The sequence below is a fragment of the Symphodus melops genome (assembly GCF_947650265.1).
Source record: "Symphodus melops genome assembly, chromosome: 3".
Lineage (NCBI taxonomy): Eukaryota > Metazoa > Chordata > Actinopteri > Labriformes > Labridae > Symphodus > Symphodus melops.
The window spans coordinates 8,114,464-8,139,553 of NC_136693.1; the positions used below are offsets into that span (position 1 = coordinate 8,114,464).

Here is a 25,090-nt window from a genome sequence, read left to right on the forward strand (position 1 = left end):
TGCACTGTTGTATCGCGTAAACGACCCTGCTGACGGTTGTTCTTCTTCAGGAGCTGCAGTTGGAGTTCCTCTGACTGAGGAGGAATCCAAAGTGTGCATGGTGCACGACATGCTGCCTGATCTCACACCACTGGCGACCGCTTACGCCAGAGCAAGAGGTCAGAGATGCTGGTATTTATGAAGCAGAAATAATTGTGTATTTTATATCATTTAACTTGAGATTGCATCAACTCCTTCTCCATCCACAGGTTCAGACAGAATGTCTTCTTTTGGAGACTTCATCGCTGTCTCAGATGTGTGTGACGTCCCCACCGCCAAGATTATCTCAAGAGAGGTAAAGTCGTTCACCAAAGAACAAATCTGTTAGTAGAAATGAATGTCTTGTTTGTTTTTTGCTTCACACCGTTCTTCTTTGATCGCCCCCTCAGGTGTCCGATGGTATCATTGCTCCTGGTTATGATGAGGAGGCGCTCAAAATCCTCTCCAAGAAGAAGAGCGGCAACTACTGTGTGCTTCAGGTCTGCTTCTTTAAAAAATATATATATATATATATATATATATATATATATATATATATATAGATATAAGATGAGTAGAATCAGAGTATAATTTGATTTCCTGTTTGATTTTAAAATGCATGTCTCTCTTTCTTTTTTTTTTTTTTCTTTTCTTCCCCCCTCAGATGGATCCTGATTACGAGCCTGATGAGACCGAGGTGAGAGTGTTGTTTGGTCTCTACCTCAAACAAAAGAGGAACGGAGGTCTCATCAATAAGGAGTTCTTCAGCAATGTTGTCTCCAAGGGCTCTGTGAGTCAAAGGCGCTCATCTTTGGGCTCATTTCTTTTTAATTTTAAGCATTTTTTTTTGTATTTTGAGTTCATCCTTTTGACCTTTTTGTGTTTCAAAAAGCTGTCCGAAGATGCTACGAGGGACCTCACTGTGGCCACCATCGCTGTTAAGTACACTCAGTCGAACTCGGTCTGCTACGCTAAAGACGGACAGGTACGAGAAGGCAGGTAGGAGAGGGTGAAGTGGATCTGAACGAGCTACAAGTATGCATCAAATGTTTTCTCTCTGGTCTGTATCTCACAGGTGATTGGCATCGGTGCGGGTCAGCAGTCTCGTATCCACTGCACCCGTCTGGCAGGAGATAAAGCTGACAACTGGTGGCTGAGACACCACCCTCGTGTCCTCAGCATGAAGTTTCGTAGTGGAGTGAAGAGAGCAGAGATGGCCAACGCAATCGATCAGTATGTCAGCGATACCATCGGAGAGGTAAGTGGGTATCTCTGAGCAACGGGTCCTTTTGATAGAAAGCAATACGTCAGTTGATTAAGCATTGCAGGTACTTTTATAATGAAAAGCCTGTAACTTGAGAGTATTGAATTTATTTTCTTTTACTGGTGGCGGTCTTGTTAAAATATGTAAAAGAAGTCTTGGAAATGTTTTCTTGTGATTCGCCTGACTTACTTACTTTGTTTGTAATATATAGTTTTCCTACCATGACAACATTAGAATTCAATTCATGTCTTCACCTGAATGGATCTGTAAAGAAAAGATGTGGCTGTCACACACGACCCACCCGTATGCTCAGTGATGTTCAATCTTGCGTCTCTATGCCAGATATATAAGACCTGCATCATGTGTGTGTGTGTATTGTGTCGACAGGGCCCAGACTTGGCGGTTTGGAAGTCGATGTACGATGAGGTGCCTGAGCCTCTGTCAGAGACTGAGAAGAAGACCTGGATCAGCTCCCTGCAGTCTGTGGCTGTCAGCTCTGACGCCTTCTTCCCCTTCAGAGATAATATCGATCGTGCCAAACGGGTAAATATAACAGCTTTCACAAAAGCATGCGTTAATACTGCATGCAGAGACATTATTCAATCTTTCTGCATAAAGGAATAATTACCCTTGTTTGGACACTCATTAACTCTGAACACAGGTTTACTGAAGAGCTTTTCTAACATTTCCTCCCTTTGCGTGTGTCTGTAGAGCGGTGTCGAGTACATCGCAGCTCCAGCGGGCTCTGCTGCTGACGCTGTTGTGATAAATGCCTGCAATGAGCAGGGCATCACTCTGGTGCACACCAACCTGCGGCTCTTCCACCACTGAGCACTGCTGTTGTCCAGGTGTCCTTTATACTGCACTCACAGTTCAGCATTATCACTGAGCCCTAATCTTTTCTAACCTCGCTGATACACACATTCCTCCCCTCATCATGCTGCAGCTTAAAGGTCAGAAGTGTTTTGTAACGCATCTTTTGCATTCCTGATTGTGAACTCTCATTGGAGAGATACAGCGACTGCTAACAATACCTTTCAGGTCATTCACTTTTCAGTGTGAAATAAAATGTTACTGACACTAAGTGTTTGGCTCTTGACTTGTCTTTAAAGCTGATTGTTCAAAGTTTGTACCAGCAGGTTTAACATTAAAAAATGTTTTCAGCAGCCTTCTGAATTGGCATGTTAAACATTGTATGTACTAATCAGAAGCATGATTGAATTGTCATTGTGATCATGTTAGAATGCTCCAGCTCTTGCGCACCATTGTTCAAATGCACCCTCAACCTGGAGTTTTTGTTTTTGACAGTGAAGATGTATTTTAAAAAATAAAATCTAAAGCTTGAATCTAAATTATTGTTTATATATATATATACACACACACACTTGTTTTTTGTGCCTTAACATTTGGATGGCTTCACGGAAGTGGTAACATATTGACCCTTGCCCACCAGAGGCAAAAAATCCTAATAGTTGATGCTTGATTAATGCTCCTTGTGCAAAACTAGAATTTGTTCTTACACTTGCAATTACAAAAGTTAAATAAAGGTCAAAGGATTGTAAGGTGTCATTATCTCTCCAGCTTTATTAAAATAAGGGACTTCTTTTGTCTTGAGTAGAAACAACTTTGGCACCGACAACAAAGTACAAAAATAGAACAGTTCATATTCTCACTTCCCAGTTCACACATTCACACGTTGCGATTATAGGGATAAATTAGTAAAGAGACTAGAAAGAAATCTGAATGTGTCAATCACACACAGTGCGACCCTTCAGGAGGGCTACAGAAAAGAAAATGAAGAAAAGCACATTTTTATGAACAATTTAAACACATGGACATTCTTTCACACAGTGCTTGTTTTCTGACAGTTTCTGCCCCTTGATTAATAAATGTGTGTATACCTTAAAGGATATCAAATGCCACTCTGACATATATAATTCATGTTGAACAGGCATACAAGTTATGTGGAGGGGTGTTTTCTCAAAGAATGATAAGGGCTGGGGTCTGCATGAATTTAGAGACTTGACATTAAACAGTGAAAAGACTTTTTGATCATGCTGCAGGGCAATTTTTGCCTTCAAATCTTCAGCTAATATGTGTCAAAGTCATTGGGCTGTTAGTTCAGCTTGGTTGCAGACAGCATGGCTTCTACATTACAGGATGAGACAGTGCAGCGATTGTTAAGTGAGGGAGATGAATGGGATGGATCCTTTACTCCCAAGGATTTGGAGGAGCGATTGCGTCTGCCAGCAGGCCGGGACGGAGGCACTCGATGGGGCAATGAATGTTCTGGAGGAAGAATAGTGAGCGAACAGGTGAGATCACATCTCCAGGCACAATAATTTATGGTTGTAAAATCTGATCACATTGTTCATGTTGTCCAAAGAGAGATTATTCAATATATAAAAACAGTTGTATAATATCAATTATATAGGAGAACACAATATGGTATGGCAGTTCATTTTGTATGACAGTACAACAGTCTTTTGAGTAAAAATTCCATAAATACTGTTCAATCCTACTGTGTACATAGGGAAATGAATGCCTTAAATGTGTTTCATATATTTTCTGCTCGCCTGTTTATGTAGTGTATTTTCTCCAAATCTTGTAGGCCGCAGCAGACCGTCATCCACTTCAGCACCTGGTCTGCGGCAGTTCTCACATCGCCAGCCCTGATGAGACCAGAAAATACACCAGGGTAAGTAAATGTAACATACTTCTGATAACTCACAGAACTTCGAGTTATTGGATCAAAATGTACATTCGACCCGAAGGCAGTTAGGCTGATGTGTCGTACTTGCTGTCCTCCAAAGCATGTGCAGGTGCAGATGGCACCCAGGTACTCCTTTTGCCACTTGTTTCCCACTTGGTACGCTTTGCCATCATCATAACACACTGAGTCATCTGTGTGGGCATACATACACATGAAAATTCATACACAGCTACTTTACATCATTGTGTGACTATTTCCAATGGTGTAAGAGCTCTTACGTGGTTCACACTTGAATTCTCCTTTTCCATTTCCCAAACAAGTACAGCTCATCAGGTGACCATTTTCGGCCTGGCGGTCCCACTTCTCTCCAATGCGATAGTTGATGCCGTTGTCATGGCACCACTCTGATGGAGGTCAAAATTACAGTTAAAGAGACCAAATGACAAAAACATGGTTTATGTCCACAGTGGTATAAAGGTGTCTAAAGACACTCACTAGATGAATCACATCTGAAGTGGCCGCTGCCCAGACCGAGGCACCTGCACCACAGCTTGAAGCCGGTCTCAGACATACGCTCCCATTCAGCACCGACGTCATGGTGGGTTGCAGTGAAGGCATCATAACAAGAGTCCTTGCTGGAGGGAACTCCTTCTGGGACTAAAGAACCAACAAAATGTGTGAAAGCTTATGGTTATAATTTAACAGGCCACAAAGAAATACAATTTAATGTGCAAAAACTGCTGTTTTAATGGTGCATCCTGTCCAGGTATCATTTTCCTGCATGAACGCAGATGTAGATAATAAATAATGATTTGGGGTAAGCTACTGGTGAAGTGCTAACAGTATTGTATACTATTTGGCAGTTGCAAAAAACACAGTTTAATCACTTTTTCCTTCTATCTCTGGTTTGAGAGACTCATGGAGCCACCTGCTGCATCCTTTCACCCCCGGAAAAGTTAATTAAACTCAAGTACCCTTCTTTGCCTGCGGTGGACTTATTTTATCTGGACTTAGTAAGACCTGATTCAGAAACAGAAGTTGCTGTTGGATTCTTACTTGTGTTTCCAGCTGTGACGACCTGCTCCAGAATCTTGTGTTTGAGAGCACCCAACAGAGCCTCCACAATCACATTATAGTTGGCTCCAGGTGTGAGTCCTATCAGGGTCGCAGTGGTGGCTGTGTTTGGCAGGCGGACCTAGAATTTTTTTTTTGTTAAATAAGAGATTCAAAGCTCATAAATAAGACAACATTCAGAAAATCTGATTGGTTGAGCCAGGAAATATCAGCACTCGTCTCTTACCTGGAACATTTTCTCATTTTGGTGTGTGAGAGGATGGCAGGACACTAGATATGCATTGCTCTGCCTGTAGGGCTTCCAGGAGACTGAGGTCTGAGTTTGGGCCTCCTGTGGCACTCCAGTATCGTTACCAAAGGTGGAGCCGATGGGAAGGTTCAGCTTCAGGATGGGCAACCTGCGGCCCTCTGCATCAGGAAGGGGCACAAAGACCAGGGGCTCACGTACTTGCCCATAGGGATACTGTGGGTTGCCACTGTTCCCATTATATCTGTTGTTGTCTCCATTGTTGTTGTACTCTGTGTACTCCACATTCTGGCTTTGACCACTCTGCCCATCCTGGCCATTGGGGCCCACTACCTGGACTGTATTGTCCAGGCTAGGTTCAGGCACATCCAGCTTGTCACCTACACCAGGGCGGGGCAGAGGCAGGGGGAGCAGGGAGTCTGTGTCTGTGCGAGAGAGACGGGTTAGGGAAGCAAGCAGGTTAGATTAGGGGGGAGGTAAAGCAGAGCTGCAATAACATATCTCAGCCAACAGGAGGCAACAGATACGTAACATTGCTGGCATTCTACTTCAAGGCAACGTGTGTTTTCATGCAGAATTGCAAACACAGGGATATTTTGAATGACATTTCTGGAGACATTCAAAATAAAAGTGAATATTATTGTTTTAGGAGCCTAATTCTATCTGAGAGCACAGTTTTTGCTCGAGAATTCTTAAGCTTCAAAGGCAAAATATAGCTCAGCTGAGCTAATTTAAACTGCAAATTTAACCTGTGACCCTTTATTCTACCTCATTTTGAATCTTTTTGCTGTGAGGTTAATTATATAAGTCATGTTTATCATTACATACATCACTGAAGTCTGAAAATACTCACTGGTCCTGACTTTTCCAACCAGAGGTGTGCTCCTCTGTGTGTTCTGGATGGCAACAATCTTAATAATGTACTCTGTGGCTGGTTTCAGTCCTGAAGAGAGCAGTTTTTAGTTTTTCACATATTTTTAAATATACATTTCATTTGCAATGAAAAAGAAACTTTAAACCAGCTAATAGCAAAATTAAACAGTTAAACAAGATATGTTAGCAGTAATTTTTAACATAAAAACTCTAATATTCAGTCTTTTTTTTGAAGACAGATTGTTTATCACGTACCAGATATAGTTGCATAGTTTTGGCCAGGATGAGGTCTCGGGATCAGCTCTCGAGGACCCCTTCCTGACTCCTCGTAAGTGACGTAGTATCCTGTTATCTGTGTGGCAGGTGGCTGCCAGGTAAAGGTGATGGAGGTTGGGGTAAAAGATGTGAACTGGAGGTTGGTGGGAGCCTGGACCACTGGTTCAGCTTTGAAGAAAAACATATTAGATCACCTGATTGCTGCGTGAAACTTTAGGTTTACAGGTGTAATTTTTGCCAGTGGGAACTGTCCTTTATGCAATTCAATTTAGTTTATAAGATGTCCCTTCAGCTCTTCAGCTCCCTGTCCCTAAAACACTGTCTGACTCAAGGTGGACATCGTGGAGAGAAAAAAGCACATTTCACATTATTTGCAAAAACATGGTTGTCAGAAAGATGTTGGTTGTACCTGTTTGAATCATGAGAGTAAATGGGGCACTCCTTGTTAGGCCATTCAGAGTGTACAGGTTGACTGAGTATGTGGTGCCTGGCTGCAGACCTATAAAACAATAGGCATGTGAAGTCATACTGAAAAAATATTATTCCTCTTTAAACTGTTGTTTGTTTTTTTACAGTGCAGTAAGTAGTAGTAGTAGTAGTTGTTGCTGTACCTTCGAGAGTGTAGGTGTTGGTCTGTGCTGGGATGTTCTTGCTGATAGTGGGGTTAGAGCCACTGGCTGGTTTAGCTTCTATCAGATAACCAGTGATTGATTCCAACTTGGGGCGCCAAATCAGGGTGAAAGAAGTGTCTTTTACATCAGAGATGCGCACACGCCGAGGAGGACTTACATCTGCATTAACAACGAAAGAGTACAGACTTTGAAAAGAGCAGTGGACACTTTTCTTGTATTATTCATTTATCTTTTGAATGTCATGTTTAATTCTAATTTAAAGATACCTCATTTGCATTTGGGAAAAAAAAGAAAAAGAACTCAACCATTATGTACCAGCTGTATGCAGAATGTATGCTATAATGTTCAATAAAAAGAAAATTGAAAAAACAAAACAAAAAAAAAAGAGCAGTGGAGATGACATAAATAACGTCCGTTTATGGTTGTGATGCTTACCTTCTAGTGTGGTCGTTTCTCCTGTCAGCGGTCTGCTGGTAACAGAGTTCTTCAAAGCATAGACATGCACCTGGTAGTTGGTGGCCACCTATGATACCCAAACATACAGCTGTTATTTACTTACTATCAGACTATAAATCCATGTAAACACTGAGGTTAAAATCTCCCTCTTCTTACCATGAGTCCTGGTACAACAACACTTGTGGTGTCAGGAGCAACATTCAGCTCTTTAGCCGGGCCGTTGATGGTCTTGGGACTGACGACCACACGGTAGCCTGACAGGCGAGCGTTGGGGGCTCGCCATGACACAGTAAAGGTGGAGGGTCCAACCTCTGAGATAATAAGGCTTGTCGGTGAAGGGATTGCTGAAAAACATAAAGACACACAGAATTTTACACCAATGCAAATGGCAGCCCTTGGGCCGAATCAGGCTCTTTAATGACTATAAAACGAGCAAAACGCTCACTTCAAGCCTACAGTACATGTCTGACACTGGCAATGTGAGAGTCTGGCCCCTTGACATTTCCCTTTTTCTATTCTGGCCCTTCTGGAAAATTAACTGTTGGGCCTGTTAAATGAAGATGGCTATGTTAGTGGTATCTGTGTTATTTCTACCTGTGGCCTGGGTTCCCACGAGCGGCTTGCTGGGTGTGCGGCCATGGAGAGCGATGACTTTCACAGTGTACTCTGTCCCAGGTTGAAGGCCTCTGATCAGCACACTGTCCTGGTCACCTCTTGGTGCTGGACGCAGATCTCTCTCCCCCTCCTCTGGGCTGGAGTACAAAACGCGATATGATGTCACTGCACCATCTGGACTGTCCCAAGTGATGCGCATTGAGGTGGAGTCGATGTCAGAGAAGGTCAGGTCTTTAGGACGGTCCATGGCTGCAGGAAAGGATAAAGACGTGTTTCTTTCAGTTTTGAATAATTGGTTTTGAGTATAGTATTCATCAAGCTGTAAAAAAAATGGTTTAACTTACCCGTGATAGCATTATCCACCACAGGGGAAGAGGGCTGTCCATCATTTGCCAGAGCATAGACACTGACTACATACTCAGCAGTGGGCATGAGACCTGTGAAGGTAATCTCTGTCTGATCTGTAACAAGGAAACAAAAGGGAAGTCTGTCAGAAGAGGATACTATTTGAAGATAATTTGAACTCATATACAGTTAAAGGGACAGCTGTTATTTTCTTACCAGGGGAAACCACCTCAGAGTATGAGGGTCCCAGGCCATTTTTTGGGACACTGGTTACTCTGTAACCTTTAATTGGTCCCTGAGCAGGAGACCAGCGCACTGTTATAGCATTGTCGGTCACTTCAGATAATTTCATGTTATTGGGGGCTTCGGTGTCTGAAGGAAAAAAACAAACATATCAAGCTTGAGATCTACAGTACATCCTCAGCATGTAGATATTTAACCAAACACCATCTATTTCACAATGCCTTACCAGTCTTTCGTGTGATGTAGACTGGCGTGGTAGAGGAAGGACTGTCCCCCCTTCCACTTACAGCGTAGACTGTGATGGTGTAGTCGGTGCTGGGGTTGAGACCCGTGATGGTGGCCGTGGTTTGTGTTCCAGGGATTGTGAACTCCTGAGTCTCACCACCTTAAGAAATTTAAGAACGACTTAGTGGTAAATTCAGAAAGTAATCGAGGATTGAAAGAGGACATATTATCCCCCTTTTCCACAAACAGTCCCCTGTGGTCTGTGCTGTGCTTTGGTGTATACGGTGTATAACATGAATCAAGCACCAGAGGAGGTTTGTGACCCTATAAAAACCATCTCTTTCAGAACAGTTTTGCTCTAGGTTGGGGTGGATTTGATTCGTGGAGATAAAAGGGAAGGGGAGGGTATTTTTTTTTACCAGAATCCCACTGTGACGTCACAAGCAGAGCAACATTGTTCTCTGTGTTGTAAGACTTGTGCAGACCCACAAACAAAGGACGAGTTTACCTAGAGGCGGTAGATGCTCAGGTTACCCAAATATACCGTATGTTCAAAAACACTGTAAAAGTGGATTATGTGTCCCCTTTACAGAAACTATGGATGTAAAGACATATACAGACCTGTGCTTGCATAGGTGATCTTGTAGTTCTTTACTGTGACAGAGGGGGCGTCCCAGCGAATGGTGATGCTGGTAGGAGTGGACGATGTTACTTCAAGGTCAGTGGGAGCATCAGAGACTGGAAACAAATAAAAACAGGGAGTATAGAAGTACAATTTCATTTAAAAAATGAGCAACTTAGTCTTGTAATAAAGACTAGCGAAGGAGCCAGAAAAGAAACTCACTGGTGGCCTGTGTTCCGGTCAGCGGCTGACTCTCCTGATTGTTGCTGACAGCATACACATAAATCAAATACTCAGTCTCTGGTGTCAGTCCAGTCAGAGTGTAGTAGGTTCTGGTCGGGGGAAGCCTATCATCCTTGACCCTCCCACCGCTCGTCTCCTGGTAGCGAACACGGTATCCAGTAATGGCAGCAGTTGGAGCCAGCCAGTGAATGGTGAAGGAGGTGGTGCGAATGTCTGAGAAGTCCAGGCCAGTAGGAGAGTCCAGAGCTGAAGAGACAAGTATTATCCATTTTACATGACTTGCAATGATATTGTCTTTTTTGATGTGTAGGCTGTTTTGACTTTGTCTTTACCTCAAACTCACACAGCAGAACACATTCGTAAGGATTCTGTTCTTCATGCCTAATAACAAAATCTGCAAGTTTAGCTAAACTCTGACACCATCCTTAATTATTAAAAGGTTTTTTTTAACTGATTATCAGATAAATAACTCTAATGCAACTGTGTGTGACATGTATTAACTTACAATAATATGTCAAAAATAAATCCTTCAATCATCAGATTAAGGATATGTAGTTGCACATTGGCAGAAAAAGATAAGGAAAAACAATAATTTGCTAAAGTGTATTTCTTATTTTGTTCTGTTCAAAGCAGAGCAGATGAAAAAATAATATTTTGACTGATTAATTTCTCACTATCTGCCTTGATATACTTGATAACAGGGTAGTTTTGATTGTTGTTTTTTATGTGATCCTTGTTAAATAAGTTTGGTAAATAGTAGAAATGAACCAGTCTGGATGCACCACTTAGGAAACATCTTAATACTCACTTGTCCTCTGAGTTCCTGTGGCTGGTTGACTTTCTTGTTCACCATACACACATACAACACTGATGCGATACTCTGTGTTGGGCAGCAGGTCTACATGGAGATCAAGAGATTGGTATACAGTAAGACTGTCTTCAAATTGACCAATGCGAATTAAAATCACTTCATTTTAGACTTTACAGCATTATTAAAACACTTCAGACAAAAAGATCTGTTCTCTTACTCTGCAGCAGAAAGGTGTTCGTGGCGCCGCCAACATTAACCTCCTTGATGTCATCATCAGTTGCAGCAGGGTGGTAACGGATGACAAAGCGGGAGATGTCGCTCGGCGTGGCAACATGGGGAACTGCCCATGTCACCCTAATGTGGTCAGGACCCACACCGTTAAACTGCAGGTTGGTTGGGGCTGGAATGACTGGAGGTATCAAAGAAAACCCAAAGCTTAATAGTAACCAACGGTATTGTATTTTACTGTAAAGGTTTTAGTAAAAGGTTTCTCTCAGATCAAACCCAAGCCCTCCCCATAGACGAGAGTGTAAGAGTTAAGTCACCAGCGTGTGTTCGCTTTGTGTTTGTGGTCGGCTCGCTTTTCCCCTCCTCTGTTACAGTGAAGATGCTGATGTCATAGTCCACGCCCGGCTCCAAACCAAAAATCGTGTAATAACCAGCAGAGGCTTCCACCATGTCTTGAAAAATTGGCAAGCTCTCGCCAGACGCAACTACTGTTATCCGGTAAGCAGTAATGGTAGTATAGTTCAAAGGGGTCCAGCGCAGGCCAATGGTGTTGTCAGTGATGTCGACAAAGTCAATGTGACTTGGTTTGGGGATGCCTGAAAGGTTTAGGTCAGTAGCAAAGCGCAGGCAAAATTAGACAGAAGGAAAGACTGAAAAGCACCAATAATTATATTGGTTAATAAAAAATAAACTTTTTTTTTTCCATTCCTTAACAGTAGTATGAAACCCAAAGTGAAACAGTAGCCATGCTTGAGAAGTCATTAAACATTCCTCATTTAATTTGTAATGAAAGCAGTCACTGTTATAATACTACTGAGCATGCTAAAAAAAAAAAAAAATACACCGTCACCATTTTGATAAAAGAGCTCCATGCTTAATGAGACAATGCTCATGTTAGTAAAGTTATGATGGTTAAAGCTGCATTAAAAAAAACATACATTGCTCACAGTGAGTTTGTCTCCATCTCTGAAACTTTTTATCTTAGCCTTCTACATTTTTTGATGGATCATACTGCTCTCGCTACCTTTTTTCTTTTTTTACTAGCAACAGGAGAGAGCTTTGTTCGGCTTACCATCTGTGATAAACCTCCTGCTCCACAGACTCACACAGCTGATTCACATTTGACAACAATCTATTGAAGGCAAAAATTATACAAAGTACTCTGAAACTATGAAAACATTTAAGGACGGAAAAAAGTTCCAGTGTGAAGTGGCAAAAATAAAAGGTAAAATATGAACATAAATAAAGGAAGTGAAATAATTCATATTGTTCAAAGGCATGGTTGGTCATTTTTGAAAACTAGTACAATTTTGAAAGTAGCATTCCGTCCCTGCTCTGTCTTCACACACCCCCGCCCCTCTGTGCGCCCTCAAAAGCCACGCACAGGGAGGCATGATTGATTCATAAAACTCATACCGAGTGCAGACATTGGTTGAAGTGCTACAGATGACAGAATTGCTTTTTTTCTTTTTCAGAGCACATCAATTAATAATTACTGTCAGGACCTAAAGGCAATTATAACCAAAATCTTAAAAAGTATATCCGGGGATAATAACCAACCCTGCCTTTAAATTCCACTAAGCTTTTGACAGGTCTGTTGGTGAAGACTCAGGTTTGAGGTGTGACACAGATGAAAAGATGTGTAAATGCTTTAATGGTGGCTCCTACCTGGTGTGACAATAGTAGACACAGGCACACTCTCCAAATGACCCTTGCTAGTGAACACACTGATGTTGTACTCGGCTCCAGGGTTCAGGCTCTCTAGCTTGATTGAGGTTTGATCAGCTCGAACCAGCTCATCCAGCAAGTTTCCTCGCTGGCCATTGACAGGAGTGCTTGTCACTCTGTAGCCTGTGATGCCTGCAGCGAGTTAGGATACATGACAAATACTAAGTAGATAAAACATTTTGTCAAGATTTTTTTTTCTACACAAAATAAATATACAAGTCTTTTATAAGTAATGAAGAGGAGGAACCAGGAAAAGATGTTTGTCCTGATGAAAAAAAAACCCTCTAGGTCAAAGTCTAGACTTGGCATGATCAAATGCGCTGACAGTGCGTGGGAAGAACAGTCAATATTTACCTGGTGTTGTGGAGGCGACCCAGTGGACAGTCAGATCTCCTGTGTCCGGGCTGGACTGGATTCCGAGGTCAGTGGGAGGAGAAAGAGCTGGAAGAAGAACAAAGCAAACCATGACACCAGTATGAGAAACTTGATTTGATGCAGCAGTGACTTAGTTTCTTAGCAGCTGTACGTGAGCTAATGCCAGAATAGAATCAATCTGCTGATTGGTAACACAGATCATTTTATGGTTTAATGTTTTAAATGCCGCCTGTCAGAATTAGTTACGCACAGGTGAAAGCGTTGCGGGTAATGGGTTGCCCTCGGTTGCGGCCATTGAAGATGGGCTGAACGCTGTAGGTGTACTGAGTTCCGGGGATCAGATCGGGGATAAAAATACGTCCAGTGTCGGAGGTTTCTTCTCTGGGAGACTCGCCTACCTGGCTTGGTAGAACAGAGAGCTGCAGAGAAGGAGACAGGGATCAGAAAAGACCTCCTAAATGTACATTAAAAGCAAACTGTTACCTTTTAAAATATCTAGATCTCACAGAGCACTTTGGGAGTTATTTTGGACCACTTTTCAGGAAAACAAAAATGTAATACCAGTATCTCTGTTTTGGTAAAAGGAAGGACATTTCTTTAGCTGTTGTGTTCACACAGTTGTTGCTAGCAGGTGTTTCTGTTTTCATTAACGTGTTGAAACTGTATAAAAACAGTTACACCAAGCAAAAAACTAAAATGTACTTAAGAGCTCTCAGGGTGATTGACAGGAGGTGCAGATTGACCCACTGACAGTACACAAATACTGTAGCTTTAATTTTGTTTTATTATGAACACTTGTTTCACTACAAAATAAAGCAGGTGTATGTACCTTGTAGCTGAACCTGCGGACAGGTATCCAGGTAATAAGGATGGCAGTATCAGTGACCTCAGTGCTGAAAGGAGGAGCATTTCCCATCTGCGGTGCTGGGAGGAAGACAAAATAAAAAAAATACACATTTATTCATGTCTACGAATTATTTGACTTTCTACTGATGGTCTTTTTCTCTTAATACTGACTTGTGGCAAAGTATGTAGTGATGCCCTCGCTGAGCTCATTGTCTAGCTCAGAGTGGAGGGTGGCAGTGTACTGGGTGTCTGGACGTAAATTCCTCAGAGGGAACTGGGTGACCCCGCCTGGAATCCTCTTCTCGATCGGGTTGGATCCCCCAGTGCTCAGGAAAAGACGGTAGCCAGTGACGACAGCACGCGGAGCATCCCAAGTGGCTGTTACACTGTCGGGGCCGAGGTCGGTGAAATGCAAATTGCTGGGTGAATCGGGTTCTGGAGGAGTTAGAAAAAATACCATGTGTAAAGAAAAGAATCCTTTATTTATCTTTTGTATTATCTCAGAGTCCGAGTACTCACTGGTTGACTTTTCTCCCACCAGTGGCTCGCTCTCCACCCCACCGTTGAGGGCATAGATGTAGAAGCGGTAAAGAGTTCCCGGATGCAGGTGGGTGATATCCGCATAAGCGTTGCGTGAGACAGGCAGTGGCAGAGGTCTGGTCTCAGTGCCGTCAGGACCAACAGGGGAGTAGGTCACCCTGTACCCTGTCACCTCGCTGGGTGGGCCGGTCCAGGTGATGGTGATCTTTACATCTGAAACCTCGTAAAACTGCAGGTCTGTGGGTGCCGGGACCTCCTCTGTGGATGATAAATTGATTGAAAAATGGTTTATAGTCATATTTAAACCAAACAGGGGCTTTTCACAAAAAACTCTGGAGTAATCTGTATCTTAATGCTTTAGCAATTCATGGAGTAACATGTTAACACATCTTCATAAGAATGGCTCATAAAAAACTGAAAAATGTAGAAAAACAATGTACACTCAGCCTGGCCAAAAAAAAGAGGTTCAGAAGTGTACATAGGCTGGACATATATGTACATACTTGCCTTTATGAGTGTTTAAACGACATCTGTCCCTGAGCTTACTGCAGATTAAAGAGTTCATTCACAGGCCAAAGACTTCAATAAAGATAAAAAGCCTCTGTTTTAAGCTGGTATAGCGATATCTCTAACAGTATATTTTGACAAAGCAATGTTTTGACAGACTCAGTCTTTACCAAACACAGACAATCACATCTTTAAGCTCCCTGGCCCTATAAGGACTCTTCTTCTGAGAGGTTAAACTTACATTTGCTGTCCACAAAAAAGACTAAGACTTATTGAAAAAGTAAATCAACCAGTTTAATTTCATATATTTTTTTGATCAAACTAAAGACCTGCTATTGGGTTGAGAAATTAAGTATAAAATGACTTAATGTGAAAAGTAGTTTTCTGTATGTAAATGTGTACCTGGCAGAGGAGATCCTGCAGTGTTAACCTGTACAAACACAGGCTCGCTCTCCTGCTCCTCCTTCATGGCGTAGATGCTAATGTTGTAAAGGACTCCAGGGTGGAGGTCGACCAGGTTCACTGAGGTCTCTGAGTCCGTCAAGGTCAGCTCAGTACTGCTACCCTCCACTGACGGCGTGTACACCACACGGTAACCTGTGTGGTACACGTGTTTACACACAGTCAGAAGAAAAACAATCAAACTACTGTTTTAGCGTACAAATAGAAAAGAGTCCCTACCAGTGATAGGAGCCTGAGGTCTGGACCAGCTGATTCTGATGGAGGTCTCTCCCACCTCATCGATTGCATGCTGAGCAACACTGTCAGGGGCTGAGGAGAGGAAAAGAAAAGAAATGGAAAGCATTGTCTTTGGTGTAAAATTGGACAATATGTGGATAAACCTGAGCATATTGTTGGAACAGAAAGCGCATGGTAGATTCTCCCACCTGTGGTTTGGGAGGTGGACAGAATGAGGTTTGGCTCTCCCGATTCTGGCAGCTCATAGACATTAACGTTGTATCTACGTCCTGGCATGAGTTCAGAGATGGTGACAGAGCTGGACGTGCGAGGAATATCTGGAGAAGCAGGACAAAGAGGTAGTAAAACAAAAAGTAGTATATGTACTGTACATAGTATACATATATAATATCCCTTTCATATTTTGATACCTATGTTTTAAATATTCCAAGATGGATGAGACCAATTAAGGCAATATTGCAAATAAATAATGCGGCTGTCACAATGGAAATGTTGGCTTTTTACATGATTTTTCCATCAACTGATTGAATCAAATTGTTTTTTGTCACAAATTGTCATAAAGGATATTGATAGAAATTTGTATCCATACACCCCGGTAGGAATTGGTTTCAATTGTTCCATGTGACATTATTGTAGCATTATGGCGGTTTAGGTGTTTGTGAGAGGTTCTTACCCAGGACTTTTGGCTTAGCCCCGTCCTCACTGAGCTCATACTCCACCCTGAAGCCGGAGATGGTAGCAGAGGCTGAAGTCCACGACACGACAAAGCTATTTGAGGTGATTTCTGTCACAGACTCCGAGGTGTCCATCACAGGAGGGGGCGCGGTCGTTTCTCCCTCTGATGTTTCCACTGAAATGATGAGAGATTAATTGTATCTGTGAATAGTTCTCCATATCTCTGTGGCTTAAAGAAAATGTTTCTAGTTGAGTCTACTCACAAGAACCATGGGTGGTGGTGAAATCAAAGCGGGTGACCTCGCGGTTTCCGTAGCGCAGAACACTGATCAGCTGACCCTCGTAGGTGATGCCTGGACGAAGCCCGCTAATGGTGTAGGAGTGGTGATTGCTGGGGATGGTGACCTCCCGCCATGGTCCACGGGTATTTTTCTACCCGAGGGGTGAGAAGATTAAATTAATTTGGGTCAAAAACCTTACAATCTTCATCTACTTGTATGATGAAATGCCTTTTTTCCTGCTATCAGAATATCAGGATTTATATGGAAGCTTGCATATTTGTGATCTTTTGGACCCATTTTTTCACACATCCTGCTTTGGAAGTATTTAGACTGGCTTTCACTCTGTAGGAAAACTACAAACTTTCTCAGCAGGAGAGCCAGATGAGAGTTAAGTGCACTAAAACATACAAATCATACAAACCTCCTTCACAGGAAATCTTTTTTACTTTAATTTCTATAAATATTTGGACCAGCCTGTCAGCCTTTAAAGAGCATCAAAGAGAAAATGATGTTTAAGAAAACAAATCAAGGCCAGGGGAATATTTTCATTGGAATCTGCTTAAAGCTGTATGTGCAGGCCATAAAAGAAGGTTCATGTACCCTCTCACCCATCTTGTTTGTCCTTTTCCAAACTCAACATAAAAAAAGCACCTGACCTCATTCAGACTGTTTGCTTATCTTAAGTAATGCTGCCAGTCAGTAAATATTAAAACATGGCTTTGAGGGGAAAATGGGAGCCAACTGAATAAAAAAATTTTAAAAAATTCTAACCGGCGTTGCAAACCAAATGATTGACTCACAATTCTCCATTTGAGGATGTACTGGGTAATGTGCACGGATGAGGGAGGGTTCCACTGAATGGGGTGGGAGTCTGGCTGCTTTCCTGCCTCTGTGATGATCACCTGGACGGGTCTGTGGCCGTCTGAAGACAGACAGATTGAGGAAAAGATTGAGTGGAAGGCATCAGAAGAGAATAAGGCCCTGGTGTTACTTTTATAGAGTGTGGGTGAGAGTTGGCTCCTTTAAGCTGAAGCTCTGTCAAGACAAAATCGTTTTTGGGACAGAACAAAACCACTCGAAGGTGCTAAACCAACTCAAACCCCCTCTGACATCTTACAGTTTGGCATAACACAAGGATATTATATTCATCACAATGTATCTAGCTTCTGTACTCCATAAAACGCACACACAAACAGATTCACATGCACACACACACACATGTTCCTCTGCTCTGATAGTTGGGAGATAAATGTTTCAACTGCCACATTTAAAGTCAATGTTTTATTAGCACAATGTTCTACAGTACAAAGTATCACATTGAGCAACTTTTGGCTAGATATTTGAGGTAGTAAGTGTGTTTAGAGCTACTCCCAAGCTTATCCCAACATCCCTTTCCCCTTAGCAGCTCAACCGGAAAGGAAAATAAAACCTCTCTACTACCACAAAGACCAAAGGGAAGACAGGGGTGATGTGTTTGGCTGACAGTTCACCATCTGCCAGGCTTCAAAGTCAGAAAAAAAAACCTTTTTCTTTCCACTAACATGGCAAGTAAACAGTCACTTGAGTGACGGGTGATGGGAGGTTAAAGGTAGGTGACACGAGGTAGCTAAATAATGAAGGGAGGTTGAATAAGTTCAAAAAACACAACTTATGCTTTAACAGAAGACTGTAGCTTCAGGTTAGGAGTCAGGAAAGTACTACTTATTTAAACGTTTATTGGATGTTTGTTAACATGTTGGTAAAAAGGTAGATATTTTGGTTTCCAAATTGCATTCACTAACTCTGTTATCGCTTATCTAACTTTAACTCTTTTAATATGTACAAAGAAGATCTGAACATTTGTCTGTTTCTTTTCTTTATGGGTTTTGTAACTGAGACCTTCAACGTCCTTCAGTCCTTGAATGACTATCTCTGGTGTAGTTTAGATAAATAAAGATATATGAAGATCTAAGTCATGTTGAACTTCATTTGAGTTCCATGTTTATATGATGATTTTATTAAGTTGTTGTTGTGATGCATTCTATCGCTTAAAGCAGTTGACGTTTGTCAACTTGTAGCCACATATGTTCTGCAAAAATCTAGCTGTGCAACGACTGAAATGGACTGTAACTTTAACAGATCATGTTGAAAATATACATCATGTGTTGTTTTTTTTTCACCTTGGTAGGTCTGCTGAGGTTCACATCTCATTTCTCCGTTCCCATTGCCGTAGCAGTAACAGCGATAGGGAACTCCATGGATGGTTCTGTCCCACACCTCTCCGATCTGATGGAAGGTCTTGGATTGCGGCTCCTGACACTGATCTAATGATGGGTAAGATTACACAGGGGGGTTAGAAGTGGGGTAGTAATCAACAGGTAACAGTGTCTGTGCCTTTTCATTCCCAAACAGCTAATGAGCTATAAACACACCAATAGCATCACACTTCCAGCGTCCACGTCCCTGTCCGTAGCAGGTGCAGTTCATCATGTAGCCCTCGTTGTGGCGCTTGGAGAATTCCTGGTTTACCTCATAGGTGTAGCCCTCAACAATACACTGATCTGGGTTCATAAAAAAGGAGTAGAGTCAAAATCAAACCTTAGTGCTCCCCTGTCAGATTTTACTTTATGACCACTTCAGAAGACCATTTGGAGTAAGCTCTCTGACCTCTCAGCTGGGAGTAAGCGACACAGTTCCACTCCCCCCTGCCATTTCCCAGGCACGTGCACTCCATCATGTGACCCATGACATCATGGCGTTTGTCCCACTTGTCGCCAACACGGTACATTGTTCCATCGTTGGTTGTACATAACTCCTCATGGGCTACATGAAGAAAAAGGAAGGGGGAAAAAATGGTTTACAAACTAACTTTTCCCTGTGTTCTTCAGTGAGTGTTTCAAATTTTCTGGTCTCTAAGTGTTGCCACTATGTATGTAATCAATTGTTATTATGTAATAGATCTGATAGAAATGTTACTGTCCCATGACCACAAAGCCTTTTTTCCTTTGTGAACCAGTTATCTCTAAACCACTTTTCTTCAAGTGACCCACGTGTTGCCATCAGTCATTGACAACAAGATGAGATAAAGACTAAAGAATTTAATGTATTCCACCATTTAGTGCTATTAGATTCTTTTGGACTTGGACTATGAATGAGCTCTTAGCTTTGTTTCTTTCTTTTCAATTCCACTTGCTAAGTGCATATTGTGAAACAAAAAATGAGCAGTTTTGCACAAACATAAACACGTACCAGCCATGGGGCAGAATCCAAAGCGCTGCTCAGTGTCATAGTCATAGGTGGTACCGCACCACCTCATGCCATCACGGCGGCCATCAGATGTGCAGTCAGTATAGTTGCGTCCGCTGTAGAGGTAGGGGAAGTGACAGAGAGCGTTGTTGGAGTTTCCACCTCTTGTTGCCACAATGACTGGAATGGAAAGGGAGACACAGGATTTACTGCATGTGTAGTACAAGTGGATTTTGAATGTGACTCTATGAGAGGGAAACTTGATCATTAAGGACATAAAACTATCATTAATTAACACCAACGAAGAGGTTACAAAAAGAACTAAACATTTAATTTAAAATACAATTAAATTCCATTGCAGGATTTACAAACTCGAACATCTGCTAGATATTTCTAGAATACCAGTAAAATTACAAAACGCAAGATTATGACCTCCTTTCTGAATCTCACCATTCTTCTCAGTACAGAACGAGTACTGCTTGTCTGCCTCGTAGTCGGAGGTTGTAGAGCACCAGAGCTGCCCATCTGTGCGTCCATCTGAAGTGCAGGAGTAATAAGACTTTCCCATGAAGACGAACGGGAAGGTGCAGGGCTGGCCGTTAGAGTTGCCACCGTACGCCTGGTTCCTGGCCTCTGTACAGAGGGAAGGGGGAAGAGTGAGAAAATTAGAATTATTATTGGAGACAAAGACAATAGAATTTAATTATGCTGAGTGTTTGAGTGTGGTGACATGAATGGGATGTTCTCGAAAACTTTTCATGTTAAGTCAAATGTCAGAAGATTTTTTTCAGACTAAAATCTGATTGAAAACGCCTAATTATTCCCCTTTTCTTCACTTAGACTGATTCCCTCCCCCTGTACTCACCATACTCCTGACAGCTGACTCCGTTGCCCAGACAGGTGCAGATCATGTGCTTGCTGCCCTGACTTCTGAACCAGCGCTGTCCATCGCTGTAAGTCGCTCCGGATTCTGTGCGGCATGTCCCTTCAGGCAGCTCCTTAGTCTGTGGGCTCACCACGACAGTACCTGTAGCTGTATAAAAGCATGACAGAGTTATGAATGTCTGGGCTGTGAATGCAGACAGAATCATATGGCCATATGCTCATATACATATACACAACTTTGAAACTCAAGTTTTGAGTCTTACTTCGGCCTGCATTGTGTCTCTCGCACTTCCACTCTCCACGGCCGTTCCCCAAGCACTGACATTGCAAGATCTGTCCACTTGTGTCTGTCTTTGTCCATGTGTCTCCGATACGGTGTGACCTTTGGGTTTCCTTGTCATTACAACGGTCTGTTAGAAGAACAACAGAGGTCAAAAGGCTGCCCGTAATCAAGTGTTTTAAAGAAAGGTGGGTGTTTAGATTCTTCTTACTCCTTGAAGTGCATGTGATTCGTCCATTTCCTTCTCCCAGACAGGTGCAGTCCAGCATCATCCAGCCCTGGTACGGCTTCTCCCACGTCTCCCCAACCATGTATGATGATGCAACACTGTTGTCAAAGCAACGCTCCGCTGCACACAAAACACAGGAGAGGCTTAATTGTCGCTGCAGTCTGTCATGAAATACTACAGATCTGAGTTGAGATCAAAACATCCAAATCAAATTAGAGAAATAAACTAAGTAAAATTCAACAAACATCAATAAGGAGAAACATGCTCTCTCACCTACTCACCTTGTTTGTCTAAGCTGTTGTGAAATATTTGCATGGCCTTTAGAGAAGTTAGCCTGTGTCTAAGTTTGTTTGTGTGTATGTGTGTGTTTTAGCAGCTTGCATATGAAGCGTTGGAATATTTCACATTAATCTGCATTCAGTTTGCTTGTTAGGCAAAGTGTTTGAATCGTGGTAAACCTGCATGATTTAAATGTGACTCACCAACAGGTTTGCAGGTCCACTCTCCTTTGCCATTTCCGAGACACACACATTCCAACATGTAGTCAGCAGTGTCGTGAGGCCTCTGCCAGGTGTCCCCGATTTTATAAGACCTGCCACCTTCATGGCAACGATCTTTGAATGACAACACAATTCACAGGATTTAAAAATGTTAAAACAAGCACCATGATAAATATAGAGCTATACAACTGATTATCATTTTTTATTATTTAACATAATGCATGCTTTTTAATCTATAAAGTAGGAAAGACTTCTTGGTGTGTTGTTTGTTTGTTTTTTGTTCTTGCAAACCCCTGTTTTTGTCCAGAGAAATACAAATACAGTAATAAAATTCATAGTGAATTCAAATGTGTTTATTTGGTAATCAGAATCAGCTTTGTTGGCGAGATATGTTTAACACACAAGGAATGCGTCTTTGGTAAAACATAAAGTAATAATCTCACATAATATGCATTGATTGTTAACATATACAAGCACTTAATATTGATGTGACTCACTTGCGATGGTACAGCTGATCTTTCCTCGACCTGAACCGATACAAGTGCAGTCCCACATCATCCCGTCCTTTGGTCTCTCGTAGGTTTCCCCGACCCGGTACGTCCGGTCATTGTACTTATCGTAACAGGTCTCCTCCACTGAGAAAAAATTCGAGGAAAGAGAGAAACGTTACGACGCTGCCATTGTGAAAGTGTCGTGCGCATTTCTTTTTCTGCGTAAAGACGCACAACAAGTGAGCTTCTTTGCATCATTGTGTTTTTGCTGTGTTGGTGCTTAAGTTATGATCTGTCACTTTTGCTTCATGGGTGGCATGAACACACAACTCCAATACTTAATAAGTTGTTACTTGTTTCCAGTTCTAAAGAGTGTACCAGGCTATATTATAAGACATTTCTGTGATGAACCGGTCGGTGTCTCACTGACCTTCAGGCTTGGTTTTACATTTGATGCCTGCTGCTCCATTGCAGGTGCACACCAGTGTGCTCCCGAGGTATGGTTTTTCCCATTGCTCGTTCAGTCTGAATGAACGACCGTTTTCCTCACAGCCGACTGGAAATGATAGGAAGCAAATCATCAAAGATTTTTTTCCGGAAAAAAGCCGTTAAAGGATTTCATGATTCAATTCACAAAAAGGCACATATGAGCAAATTAATGAAAAAACTTTTTTTTTTTTTTTAAATTATTGTGTATTATTGAAAAAAAGTTAAGTAATCGTAAATGTTGTATTTATTGGCACACAAACTCACTCAAAACGCCAGACTACACTGTGAAAAATTGAATAAAACAAACAACAACAAAAAAACCTTAGCTTATACCAACCTGGAGAAACGGCCGGTGCATCACGGAATTCAGGATACACCTGATACTGACTTTGTCTTTTGGTCTTCTTTGGCAACCCGTGCACCGCGCTGCTTACGCACAGCGCAACCAGCAACCCAGTGAGCGGGCCACTAGTCATTGTGTAAAAAAAAAAGATAAGATTTCTAGTTTCTGTTTTTTTATTATTTCGCAGCCGGTGCACCAGGCCGAGGAGAAGAAAGCGCGCTGCTTTTATACACGGACGCACCACACCACACTGTTGGAGGGGGAGGGCTCTAACGGGAGTTTGGATGACCCACCCAAGCAATACTGACACACGACACCTCACCTCCAGGGACCAAAAAATAAATCAGTTAAAAAAAGTCTGTTTTATTATCTTGGTTTTTTTTTTGTTTTAATTGTTTGGCCCATATAATCAGCAGTTTCACAGTGTGAATACTGTTTAAAATATTAAATGACAAAATAAAGTGTCAAAAACAGCAGCTCACTGATGAATAAGGAAGAGTTCCTGAGCTTAAACTCCAGACAACAATGACAGTTATTTATGTCCACATTAAGACATGAAACACAATCTTCAGATATATTTGAGAGCTATAGTGCTAATAGCATTTTTTTTTTTAAGTTTACACTTACTCTGTTTGATATTAGTTCAAGCCTTTTTAATTGCATGTTGATTTATGTCACAGGCTTAATGCCTTGAAGGTTGCTGTTCTGATGTACTTTGCATGTTAAATGAACAGACAGTATTACCCCATCCATGTAGCCTACCTCCCACCCACCCCGTCACCTGTTCTACATCTGTTCTACAACAGTCTCTATTCTTATTTATTTATCATCTGTCTGTTAACGCCAAGTTCCTGTTACAGAGAAGTGTTTTAATGTGTTACTCACAGTCAGTAAACATGACTTTTCCAAGCAAACAGGATCTTCTGTTTAAAGGTTAGAAAGTGACATTTTGTGCTTTGAATGTACTGGTATTTGTATAAAAAAACAAGTTTAGTCATATATTTCATCATGAGCGATGCCTGAGTTTAAGGATCAGATTTTTTGCTATTGAAAGAATCAATCTTTTTTTTAAGGAAATAAGTTATTGAATTTAACATCTTTTGAAATGAAATGTTTTTTAAGTTCACAAAATAACTCAAAACTCAACCTCAAAATCTGAAGTATTACTTATTTTAATGCACTTTATTCAATAAACAGAATTTTCTTTGCATTTCATTATGTAGTTCATGTTTAATATCACAACATGTTATGCACTTTACTGCTGAATGAGGCCCAACAAAACAAAATTTTGTGTTTCCTCTAAATCCTTGGGCTTTGCAGAAAGACAATCTGTGGTTCGATCTTTATCAACACATTGCTGATAGTTGTTGGAATGTTTAGTCATATCATGTACCTACTAAGGGTCTATGGGTTAATTTGTGGTGAGTTAATTTATCTGCCAAGAAATGAAATGTTTTGTTTTTTTTAAATGAGGGGAAAAAGGGGAAATAATAAAGCTGGCCACAGGGTGTTGCCTTGTTCATGTCATGAGCGTGCTGCAGGGTCTGTTGTGGAGAACAGCTACTGTGTGTGAGGCTGTGGTATTAGACTTCCCGTCAATTGGCCTTTGGGGAGAGTGGTAAATGAGGTATACAAAATAAAACACATGGTTTTGGGGAAACAGAGGAAGAAAACAGCAAAAACACTGTTTTTGTTTTAAAACTAAGAACAACTGAGTCACTAATCTCAGCGGGGTGGAAAAAGCCTCCACATACTTTCCACTTGTGAAACAGCGCCAAACTGTGGAGGATCAAAACCCAGGAGATTTTGAAGCTGCAGAACGTTTAGTAAAATGTTTATCTTCTAATTCACAGAAGTTATACAATGCATATTTTTCATGAAATGTGCAGTCATGCAATAAAGGGAGGAATCTGGTTTATAGGAATGTATAAATATTTTGGAACAAAGGGACATTGAGCTCCTACCAGAATTGTGTATTTGGGGTATGACTTAATTTCCTGAGCTGTTGGGTCTCACTTTCAGATTTATGAGCCGTCTCTGTTAAAGTCTCTGCAAGGCCGCCTGGTTTATATCAAAGCAAACCACCTCATGTCTTCTTCTCTCTAGGTCTAT

At 41.6% G+C, this 25,090-nt stretch overlaps 2 protein-coding genes and 1 long non-coding RNA gene across 4 annotated transcripts in view; 2 read left to right on the plus strand and 1 right to left on the minus strand.

Moving 5' to 3' along the window:
• Positions 1-2,366, plus strand: part of atic (5-aminoimidazole-4-carboxamide ribonucleotide formyltransferase/IMP cyclohydrolase) — a 74,189-nt gene extending 71,823 nt beyond the window's left edge. The window contains exons 9-16 of the mRNA XM_079339106.1: positions 51-158; positions 249-334; positions 429-518; positions 683-808; positions 911-1,003; positions 1,094-1,276; positions 1,670-1,825; positions 1,994-2,366. Of these exons, the coding sequence (XP_079195232.1) occupies positions 51-158; positions 249-334; positions 429-518; positions 683-808; positions 911-1,003; positions 1,094-1,276; positions 1,670-1,825; positions 1,994-2,113 (962 nt within the window). The 3' untranslated portion in view covers positions 2,114-2,366. The remainder of the gene's footprint in view (positions 1-50; positions 159-248; positions 335-428; positions 519-682; positions 809-910; positions 1,004-1,093; positions 1,277-1,669; positions 1,826-1,993) is intronic.
• Positions 2,367-2,838: 472 nt separating this feature from the next.
• On the minus strand, positions 2,839-23,187 carry fn1b (fibronectin 1b). Of its 2 annotated transcripts, XM_079339759.1 has the most exons (46): positions 22,973-23,187; positions 22,577-22,702; positions 22,153-22,290; positions 21,638-21,769; positions 21,138-21,275; positions 20,910-21,056; positions 20,627-20,794; positions 20,212-20,394; positions 19,765-19,941; positions 19,183-19,338; positions 18,948-19,076; positions 18,696-18,839; positions 17,337-17,458; positions 16,519-16,687; positions 16,254-16,430; positions 15,769-15,897; positions 15,563-15,652; positions 15,284-15,478; positions 14,354-14,632; positions 14,006-14,269; positions 13,818-13,912; positions 13,239-13,407; positions 12,968-13,054; positions 12,554-12,745; positions 11,203-11,481; positions 10,875-11,066; positions 10,655-10,744; positions 9,826-10,092; positions 9,603-9,719; positions 8,983-9,141; positions 8,730-8,885; positions 8,513-8,629; positions 8,148-8,417; positions 7,710-7,897; positions 7,533-7,620; positions 7,077-7,256; positions 6,875-6,964; positions 6,445-6,633; positions 6,170-6,259; positions 5,296-5,741; positions 5,052-5,190; positions 4,491-4,652; positions 4,274-4,399; positions 4,080-4,186; positions 3,859-3,954; positions 2,839-3,571 (listed from the first exon to the last, which is right to left on the minus strand). In XM_079339759.1, exons 1-46 carry the CDS (start codon positions 23,109-23,111, stop codon positions 3,494-3,496), a joined length of 7,371 nt encoding a protein of 2,456 aa, XP_079195885.1. In that variant the 5' UTR covers positions 23,112-23,187; the 3' UTR covers positions 2,839-3,493. The 2 variants fall into 2 exon arrangements, with proteins under 2 accessions (XP_079195885.1, XP_079195886.1); XM_079339760.1 differs by lacking the exon at positions 11,203-11,481 and having other exon boundaries at positions 22,973-23,186.
• Positions 11,319-21,248, plus strand: LOC306821371. Its single transcript, XR_013778783.1, has 4 exons — positions 11,319-11,383; positions 17,939-18,124; positions 18,704-18,849; positions 21,178-21,248. It is a non-coding gene; the product is annotated as an uncharacterized lncRNA (long non-coding RNA).
• Positions 23,188-25,090: the final 1,903 nt, after the last annotated feature.